Genomic DNA, 11,126 nt, shown 5'->3' with positions numbered 1-11,126 from the left:
TGGATCAATCAAATTTATTAACCACTGCTGAGCAGAATTTTAGACTTTATACCTTTAAACACAGAAAACTGGTGAACACAGTAAATATTTGTTTAGTGATGCCAACTCCTGAATGGAGGATGCCCCCTCTAAAAATGTCTGCTTATGTACTCAACTCCTCTGATAACCAGAGGAACGCTGCCGTATGCAACTCAAATAGAAAAATACTGTCACCGTCAGAGGGGAGGTGGTTAAAGCCTCAACAGAGAGCTTCAATCTGTGACGAAGAGCACTACGTAAATATGAGCTGCAAAACTAAAACATGGGCAAAAAAAAAAAAAAAAAAGACTATTTTTGGTCTTTGTGTCATCTCCCAGCGAGTTGTATGTGTTACTAATAAAACATGAGATCCACTGAGTTTCTTCACCAAAAGAAAAAATAAATCAGACATGTTGTCATCTCCGGTCTTTGCTCCAAAACAAACGTAGCTGAGGGTCCATCTTGCAGCTGTTACTCAGTTCAGTTGTCTGATGATGGCATTGATGTCAGAGCCGCGGAAGCCTGGGCTTCCCAGGTCCTTCAGGAGCCCAGCTTTATCCCTGGCAGCATGACGAGGCACCGACAGCTTGAACGGCAGCAAGAAGTTGTTGGCCGGCCGGAAGCTCTTACCAACCGAGTAGATTTCGTGGATCAGGTCTTCCAAACAGATGATGCCATGTTTACCTGAAAGACAAGAGAAGGAAGGTGAGGGACGACGGAGGAGGAGCGCCTACCAACATGACCCACAGAACCTGGAATTTATTTTGTCTAAAGGATTTTGACTTTAAACAAAAACACATTGTATTTAGGAACTCTGCAGCTGTTACAGTGCAAATACGACTTCACTGAAACATCACATGAAGGGCTGGGTTAAAAAAATAAAACATCTAGCAATTTGAATTGATTCAAATTTAATAAATCCAACAGATTCATAAAACTTGGAGATCGATTTTTTTTATATGTCCTCTTTTCCGGTAAAGTGACCCTACTCTCGCGAGACTTACTGAGACTTGGCGAGATCTTAGCACACACACACACACACACACACACACACACACACACACACACACACACACACACACACACACACACACACACACACACACACACACACACACACACACACACAGAGGACAGTTTACACTCGTTGGAAAACATGTCAACCAGCTGAAAACCAGACAAAAATATGAGTTTTCTAAATTATTTCAGGCAGGTGGAGATGGAAGCTTCTTGCTGCAGATTGAGGATTTCGCCTGCTCCGTTGTTACGCCGACAGCATCAGGGTTGTCACGGCAACGCATGTTCTAGGCAGCAGGAATCCGAGTCGTATTACGGTTTTAAATGGATCCAGTATTCTTTGCAGGTTTTAACATCAACACGTTATCTGAGATCTGAACTTAAAGAATATTTAGAGCGACTCAGAGAATGAAACGTTTCATCAGGACTTTTAAAGAGTTTCACTTTTTTCTGTCCTGAGGGGTTTTTTCCGTTTTGTTTCCCATCACAGCGTTTGTGGCTGAGAATCTGGGGAAACACTGTATTGTTATGTTATTTCAGAAACGCTTTGAGATGCGTCAGATGTGACTATTACAGTAATCTCAGTGAACACCAGAGCAGGAGAAATACTCCACCCGTCCCCCAAGGGAGGGAGAGTGTTTCCATCTCCACCTTCTTGGGAGGGTTTTAAAAAAAATGCGTTTTCTGATTACCAGCTAGTTGATGTGTTTTCAGACTCTCTCATGATGGAAGTGTGTGTGGCATCAGGGTTGAACTTCACCACAAACGCAGAGCAGCTACGACATGTCGTCAACAAATACAACAAAAAAAAATAAAATAAAATGCAACAGTCTGATGTCATTTAAGAATAAAGTATGAACCTGTTCCTGAGGAGAGAGAACCAGATCACACTGAATAAACCCGACCTTCTAGTGGGGGTAGTGGGTCTGCTGTACGCAAAAATCTTAAAGCGGGACCTGGTTGGACATGGTCTAGAACCCAATAGCAAATAAATAAATAAATAAAGCTATTTTTTTTAGATTGTCATAAACAGAATAAAGTTATCAAGAAACAGGGTTAATACAGGCAGTAGTTCAATTTACTACCTCAACAATATTTCTTACTACCAACATAACATCGAGCAGCACCTTTTTTGGGGGGAGGGGTGGATGTGCAGCACTGACCATGCACGATGGCCCATCCCTCACCCAACACACTCCTTATCCCACTTACATGAAGGTCTAAGTGTGACGTTGTTTTGACTTGATCACACATCACAAATATTCCAAACCAGTTTCCAGAAGACTTGTTTTTTAAAATTATAAACAAAAAGCAAATAAGCATAGTTTTGTCATTTGAAAAGTATTAGCAGGACCAGACTGGGACAAAACGCCAGGCTGGGAGTCGTACCCTCACCCAGGCTGCCCTAATTCATATACTGCACACACAATATACTTATTACAAGCAAGTACACACATGCATGCACACACACACACACAGGCTCATTAATAACCAAAGCTCATTGTTCTATATATACACTATCAGCCACCAGTCCAGAGCTTTTCTCTCTCCTCCTCTCATCAAAAGACTCAATAAAACAGTCAGGGAAGGACTCCATTATTCATCTCATGATACTGTTACTAGTGCTGGGCGGTATGACCAAATTTCTATATCACGGTATTTTTAAAAATCATGTCGGTTTCACGGTATTTGACGTTTTTTTTTTTCACCTCCAGCGACAACTTTAGCTTGACAGCACTTGCAGTAAATTGTTGTCTGGTTCACGTCCGACCTTTTAACCCGAAGTACCTCCAGACAACAGACACAGCTCCTTTTTTCGGCAAAAGTTCTTCTGGGTCCTCATCTTCAACTTCTGGTTCAGAGGCTCCCCTGTTCATTTTCATCACGCTCAACAACGTCACAACTACTTGCTCTCCGTTCCATGTGTGTTTAGCTGCGCAGCAATGAAATACGTCCCCTGTGAAACAATGTACCACCGCGCTGCGTTCCAGACATATTTAGGCTATTTAAACAGGTGTTGCCGGTATATGAAAAATTCATATTATAACAAAAATAAAAACCGGTTTTCGGTGCAAACCGGTATACCGCGCAGCACTAGCTGTTACATTTTATCAGCAAAAAACTCAGATGTCAGTTTATCATAAATATGTTCACATCAATATTCTCTAACAGTCAAAACAAGAAGTGATGAACAGCAACTTCACCTGTTCTATTCTATTCTATTCTATTCTACAGTCATTTAGCAGACGCTTTCATCCAAAGCGACTTACATTTGAGAGTAAGAACAACACAAGCAAGAATTCAAACAAGATGGACGTCATCATTAAATGGTAGTCAGCCTGCTGGAGTCCAGGTGGACCGGGTGCTGTCATGTAGTGCTAGAGGCAGTGTTTTTTTCCCCATTTTTTGCCTCTCTAATAATTTATTTAATTACAAGATCGCGATTTCATCACACAATATCATCTTGTGTGTAAGTGCATGCAGCTTATTCAGTGATGACACCTGATATGATTCTACTAACAATAAAAAATGAAAAAGTCGACTCAGCTTAAACAGATAAGAGGGGGTCCAACCTGAAGAGGGGTTCCCAAACTTTCTCATGCAGCAGCCCACCTGTGGAGGTGTGTTTGGTCCAGCAGAACCCTCCACATATTTCATCCAGTAAAATAAGCCAACAAGCATAAAACGCTGCAATCACATCATCTACAACCAGATAAACACGAAGTCTCCTCATCAGCTTTAACCCGGACTAATAAAATGTTCCTCATTAGCCCAGTTTACAGCTGTTTCTGAGCTGGACCAGGACAGATGTGGACAGAGGTGGACAGTAGCCTATGTTTACAGACTAGTTTAGCTGAGCAGCCTCAGAAATATCCATCTGTCACTTTAACACAGCAAATAAAATTAACTAGTATTTTATCTAATACTAGGGAATCCCATACAGGACTTCCTGTACGTCCAAGGTTGGAATAACCACAAGCTTTTATGTTTGGGCTGGTGAGAGATGTAAGAGTACAGCAACAAACCACAGAAACATTAACGATAGAATTACCTTTTAACAACACCAGGGTTATTATAGCAGCTGCATGAAGAGGGTCATGGAGAAATTCAGCTAGAGTTCATCATGTTATGTTCAGATAACAGTTCACACCGGCCGTCTCTCCATCACTCATCTATTAAACACTGAACTCACGTGATGTCGCTGCAGCTGGTGATTTGAAAACATCTTTATCTCATCTGTCCTCCCTCTTAAATCTTTTTATTCTGAGTCCGTTTCACCAACAGGTTTCTCTGCATCTCAGCTGTTCCGCCTTCGCATGCTTCCCTTGTGTTGATCATTTAAAAGAATTATTACCAACAGTCAATATTAGTGACATCTGACGAGCACACGGGCATCGATGTGATGCACCATGATTTTTTATTTATGTTTTTTCTTTTCTACAAGCAGGCCAGTCAGGCCACTTTTGGGTCCAGGCCACCAGGAATGGTCCTGCTTCTCCTGTGGTCCAGCCTGGGCCTGAGTATGAGTGATGCTTGGCTCTGAGTGCCGACCTTGGTGACAGCAGGGTCTGCTGCTGGTAACACGAGCAGCGGTGATGGTAAAAAACATTTTAAGGTGTTCCTCGTTGGACACCGCTACAAATGATCTGAAGTTTCAGCACAATATGATCGCACAGAACACATTCTACCTTTTCCTACATCCTGTTAAACACACCACAATTTCTAGATTAAATTTTTTTTCTAAATCGCTTACAAGCAAAAATGACTATTTTAAAATGTGCAAGAGATTATTTTAAAAATAATTTTTTAACCGCTGACCTGTTCTGTGGCAGAGCACAATATTAAAAGATGGTAACAGTAACACTCCATGTGACTAAAATATGGTCCTCACACATGTCATGCTTTTAATATCCAAAAACTTTCATTGAGAAAGTGAAAATACATCTGTACCCTGTGCTAGAGTGTTAATTATCTGTGCTGCAGACATTTCCTACGCAGATTCAGGCTGTTTGGGGTCTGACTTGAGATCAAGCTCATTTTCTATAATGCTGCATCATCAGATACAGCATTACTGCATGGTTTGGCTAAACATAGTGAAAACAGCAATAAAAGGTAACTGGGTCAAATAATCAGTGTCCAGTAGCTGTCAAGCCAGCAACGGGTGCAAGCTGATGTCAGATGGAGGAACATCCATCACTGATCAATGCACCAGTTTGACTTTATCTAGTATGACAAACGCTGGAACTGCAACGCGTCCGACAGGCAAGTTTAACCATCACTTATTTACAGAATAACACGACCATGACTGCGGCATTAAGTCACACTTCTACATGGTCTACATGGTAAACACAGTGGCTGGAGGTTCAGGTGGCAGGGCCTCCGTCTCCAGCTGTTTAACATCTGATGACCGCTTAAGCTGTAATAATCAGACATTTACTACAATCTAGTCCTCAAAAAAGATTTTAAAGATGTCTCCTCAAACCTAAAAACTCCACACAAACCGAAGATCAGGACTGGTACCAGAATATTTTCAGCCTTCAGGGCGCACTCACAGCGGAACAGTCGTGGGTTCGGTTTAGTTTGCTTTCACACAGCACTCAAACACACCAAACTACCTCAACATCATGCAGTTACAACAGCTGACCAAGAAGAAAGGAGAAGAAAATCCGGCTCGCTGATTGGCCCGGACCGAAGCCGCCTCCTTTACTGCTGCTAGTAAACTACGGAGCAACAACAAATTTATTTAGTCTTGGAGTTTCTATTTTTACTTTGGTGTTCAAACCTGGTGTGATTTACACCAGAAGCTGTCCAGTATGAGCAGTGAGAGGCCAGGACATGCGTCACGTCACACGTCTCTTCCTGTCTTCCTGTCCACTGGATGGTCCGGTTGCATTCCCGCTGTCAGTGCACCTTACCAGGGTTCAGACCAGAGCTCGCTTCTTTGGTCCACACCAGTCTGAATGTATGTTCACACTATTCCAAACAGAGCAGACAATCCATGGAAGCGGACCAGGATTTGTTTAAACTGGACCAAACTGTGCCCGTGTGAATGTTCCTCTTTAGTTCTTCAAGCATAGTGAACAGAGGCCTGCATCAGTGTGTTTATATAAAGCAGATTTGTACTGCAGCACCAGTTCTTTCCCGTCTTTATTTACCACTGGTTGCCCTTCAGGTTTTTATTAATGAGACTGACATGATTGTCTTCTGGTGGAAGGGACATACCCATGTGCTGCTCTATGAAGGTGTTGTCTGTTAGAGGAACTCTCCTCCTGCCGACCCGTGTCTGACCTCTCTTCAGTATGAGCTCACGGACCGACTTCAAATTGGGAAATCTGTCAGAAAGATCAAGTTTTTGTTACCAAACTGAAAAAATCATTGACTTTTACACTGCACCAGTCAGAAGGACTCACCCCCAAGCCACATAGGGCTCGACTATCTTCATCATAGCAACAGAGGTTTTATTAACTTTGACAAAGGCCCCACTGAAGATCTTCCTCAGCCTCATCATCTGGACCACCTTCATCACTTTGGGGCTGACGCCTTTAATCCTAACAGGAAAGGAGGAAAAAAAAAAAAGATTAATTTCTCGTATCAGCAGAGTTTTTAAACTTACGATGATCATCATGATGATTTGTTCATTTTCCTTTTCACACATTTCAAAACATACTGGATATTTTTCCTCCGTAAACAATTAATATGCATCATTTTGCTCCAAACCGCATAATTATTATTCACCAAATAGACTTCGGCTGAGTCGGCAGCCGCTACCGTTAAGTTTTATTGCCATGTGCCTCAGTTTCTTTTGCTGATGTACCCAAATTAAAAACAAGCCAATTCAAAAAAGTTCATCTGGAGCCCTGACATATCACATTACGCTTTACTTTACACCACACTGCGCTTTCCAACATCAGCACTGACTTAAAACTAGCTGGAGACAGTAACATCAGCTTAAACGGGTCCCTCTCGTCCGAAGTGGCTTTTTTACATTTATGGAAAGTTATACTTTAAGAAGTGATCATATTTCCATCTTATAGATTTGTGCTACAGCTCAATCTTAACCTGGTTAACCTGGTTTAATCCCGTGTTCAGATTTCCTTCTTTGAAATTTATGCAAACAAGTACATCAGCCACATGACAACCAGATGTGGCCCACACAACGCTGGCCAGTGCAGCAACTGAGCCACAAGTGCCAAAAGTAGGCTGGATTAGGGCTAAATGTGTCTGCTTTCTGTGTTACTCATAAACTCCACAAACGTCCACACCTTCAGGGATCCTAAGAGGGCCGACCAGCTCTCTCCCCATTCTGGCCCCAGACATGACTCCACCGCCTCCTTTCTTAAAAACGTTTTCAAGAAAAATAGGTGGTGTTACACACTTAGCTGTAAATGAATCGATATCAAATCAAATTTAATTGAAACTAAGTCGAAATAGGCTGTTGTGAATCGAATCAATTCAGGAAATTAGTGAAGACACCCAGTCGTAAATCCCACGGCTCTCTTTATGACAGCATGTTTAAAGTTGGGCTGCAACGATTAGTCGACAATGAAAATAGTCCACAATGAATTTACTCGTCGACTATTGTCGGCAAAAAAAAAAAAAAAAAAAAAAAAAAAAAAACTACTAAGTGAGACATCGTCTTGTTTTCGGATCTCTGCTGAGAGTTGCACATGCACAATAAAGTCTGCCAGGGGAAAAATATGGCGCCCGACCAGGGAGTAAAACGGCGGCAGAGGACGCCAAAAGTCTGAAATAACTTCACATTAAATTTACAAAATAAAATAAATACATGTGAGATTTGTAAAGTGGACCTTGCGTACCATGAAGTACGTCTGCAATGCTCGAACATTTAAAGACGAGGCACGTCGGACTCACGTAACCACATTAGGGCTGGGCGATATGAACCAAATCTTATCTCCATATTTTTTACCTGAATCACGATATACGATATTTATCTCGATATATTTTTTTTTGTCAAGTAACCAAAAACACAGTTCTAATTTACAGCCTTTAGTGCCAAATATACTTTTATTAAGGATCAGCAGCACATGTGCATTAAAACAGCTGACTGAAATTAAAGTACCTTTATATTAAATTAAATGCTCCTAAAATAAATTTAAAATACTTTTCAATGACCATAACAAAAATACAGCTGTGCAAAATGCAAAAGCAAAGATGCTTTTAACTCAACACAAGCTATCTCGATATAAACGATATTCCCTCATTCTATATTGCGTCTGATAAAGTCTCGATATATTTGAAAATCTCGATGTATTGCCCAGTCCTAAACCACATGCAAGATTTCAAAGCTGAAAGTGAAATAAGAGCCATTTAATAATCATGAGATACATAATCCGATTGGTCGTTTTAATAGTTGGTGACTAATCGATCATCAGAATAGTCATTAGTAGGAGTCTTAGTTCAAAGCACACAAAGTTTTTGACTGTCAAACTCAAAAACCAGCCTCTGATGACATGAAGGGAGGCATGTTGGATCATTGGTAAAAGGAACTGAGAAGATTTCCCTGACACGCTGGATCTTCTGTCATGGCCAAAAAAAAAAGCCCTTGTGGCAAAATAGTCTGAGAACTTTTCTCACTATGGTGCAGAGAAGCTTGACAACCTACGGACATAATTCTCAAGTAATGCACGGTCAGAGTTTGTGATGCTGAAGCAAATGATGGTTTCCACTGACTTGTGTGCCTCATTTCCCTTTCAACAGTTTCCAGAAGCTGTCTTTAGTGAACATAGTGGTGTGTTCACTGAAACAGAGGAGCTGAATAAAACAGCTTTGGTCGTAAAAGTTGCAAGTGTGTCATGTGAACGTGGAAAACGGGATTTAAACAAGATTCAGAAATTCACTGACAACGATAAACCTCATTAATCTGATGCTAATTTAAGAGCTTGGTCCTACTCAAGAGCAGTTTAATTTAACAGAGCTCTTATCAAGTGGAAGGACATGAAGCAGAGGAGCCAGAGAACAGAGGACCTAATGGAGTATGGGCGAATGAGCCACCAAAAAACTTATTACACTGATGTAAAGAGCTAACAAATGACAAATGTATATAGTTGATTTTATTTCCAAGTCCGCAAAGACTGTTTGCGTGAACACTTCTAGTAATCTGAGGTAAGAATATCACACATAATAAACACCTTTCCACACTGACATTTTCTTCATTTAGCCAGTTATTAAGTGGAAAGAGGTGAAGCAGAAAGGACAAAACAGGGAAAGAGAGCATGGAGAGAAGACAAGAACCACCTTAGATGATTATTTAAAGAGAAAAAGGGGAAATTAGACTTAAACATTTATTTAAGGTATGAGTAGGTCAACATAAGACCTGTAGTCAAGCTTACAAGTAATAGTTCCCCCAGAGTATAAATCCTCTTTGAGGGGAATATTAAATGTGAAGCGTGTAAGAAAGGGATCGGACCCCCTCCGTAAAAAAGTGAATTTCAGCTGATATGAGGCAAAGCTTACAATGATCATGCTCATAAGTAAGGTAGTTACGAGAGCTTCCAACACGCGGATGTCCTTGCAGTTCTGTCTAAATATACATATTCTGTTGATTCTTGAGAAGACCGATGTCTGAAACACAGTACTTACTCTCTGATCCGAACAGCGAAAGCCAGCTTGTTCTGAGCAGGAGGCAGAGGGGCGGGTGGCCTGTGTTCACCTCTACGAATACGGGTCTCATCACGGTGTTTCTTGTGGCTGTCTTTCAAAAAGTCCTCCAAGCGCTTAAATCTTAACGGTTTGCCTCTTGATATCTGCAATAATTCAGAAATACACATGTGACTGTTTTGCTAAGATAAGACTTTTATTGACCTCGCAATGCGGCCATTTATACACCACAGCAACAACAAATGACAAGAAGAGCAAAACAAACAAAAAAAAAAAAAAAAAAAAACAACTTGACGCTATGTGGAATTTGTCTATGTATGGAATGGGATATGGATGAGGCAGGTGATGAAGTGGGCTTATGGCATTGTCCTTTTAACTCACAATTTAACGTAACACACAGTGAGAACACCATCATCACTTACCTTTCTCTTCTCGAGTAAAGCAAGCTTGGCTTGTGTAGCTTTGATGGCCTGGTATGTTTTCCTCTTTTTCAACAGATACTCAGGAACTAATTTGATAACCTTGTTTGACCTGATACCAGGAGGACACACAAAGATCAGCAAGAAAATAATCTTAAAATTATTCTCAGGATCGTCCTACTCCTTACTCTCCACATATTTACAACATTGGTGGGGACATGTTATGCTTTTCCAGAGGGTCGACCCCAGAGCATCAGTTTAATTAAGAAAACTTTATTTGTGAAACCACGACATAAATACAGGAGCGCTAAAATGACGATGCACCACTACACAGACGACGTTTAGCAATTGAACGATGCTAGTATTTGTTATATCAAGCCGGAGCTTTCTTTCCGTAAAATACATGAAAAGTTAAGCTCAGTGTGGCTGCTTTTTGCCATCAACCCTATAAATATGAAGTTAAACAGACTTGGTAACGCTTTTATTTGTTATATACCCTGAAAGCAACCCAACAACATATAAAGAAGTACAGGATGGGGTTAGATAAAAATTTATATTTTAAAAAATGATACATACTCAGCTTCGGCCATGATGAAGTTTTGGCTGTCGCACTGTTATGACGCCACTGGGGATGTTATGCTCAACCCAGAGCCCTCAATATACAGTCGCGACACTCTCATTGACTCCTGTGTACGCACTTCCGGGTTACTGTAGACCTTCAACAGTTCCAAACACCAGATCAGACTGCGGTCATCGCCAATGCATTTCATTCGTTTTCAGAGGAGAGTCGATGCAATATCATTCTTATAAGTCACGGAAATGCATGTACATTCTGTCGGACGTCCTGCATTAAAATAATTATGTCTGTTCAATGTGATAAGATTTTGTTTAAATGTATTTTGCCTTTGTATGTTATAGATATAATTATTTTACCACATGGCCTCCCAGCTTTTTTGTTTAGTTCGAATAAGTGGGGTCACGGTCTTATATTATTTATTTCAGTGTACCGATCAAGCGCATTGTTATTCATAGATTCATAGAATTTGATGTTCA

General features: G+C 40.8%; 1 protein-coding gene across 1 annotated transcript; it reads right to left on the bottom strand.

Moving 5' to 3' along the window:
* rpl7l1 (ribosomal protein L7-like 1) lies at positions 1-10,739 on the bottom strand. The gene is made up of 6 exons (XM_041975878.1): positions 10,650-10,739; positions 10,077-10,185; positions 9,637-9,800; positions 6,447-6,584; positions 6,259-6,368; positions 1-702 (listed from the first exon to the last, which is right to left on the bottom strand). Exons 1-6 carry the CDS (start codon positions 10,661-10,663, stop codon positions 494-496), a joined length of 744 nt encoding a protein of 247 aa, XP_041831812.1. The 5' UTR covers positions 10,664-10,739; the 3' UTR covers positions 1-493.
* Positions 10,740-11,126: the final 387 nt, after the last annotated feature.

Source organism: Melanotaenia boesemani, chromosome 22 (genome assembly GCF_017639745.1).
Source record: "Melanotaenia boesemani isolate fMelBoe1 chromosome 22, fMelBoe1.pri, whole genome shotgun sequence".
In the NCBI taxonomy this organism is placed as follows: domain Eukaryota; kingdom Metazoa; phylum Chordata; class Actinopteri; order Atheriniformes; family Melanotaeniidae; genus Melanotaenia; species Melanotaenia boesemani.
This window is presented reverse-complemented; position numbering and strand designations above follow the sequence as displayed.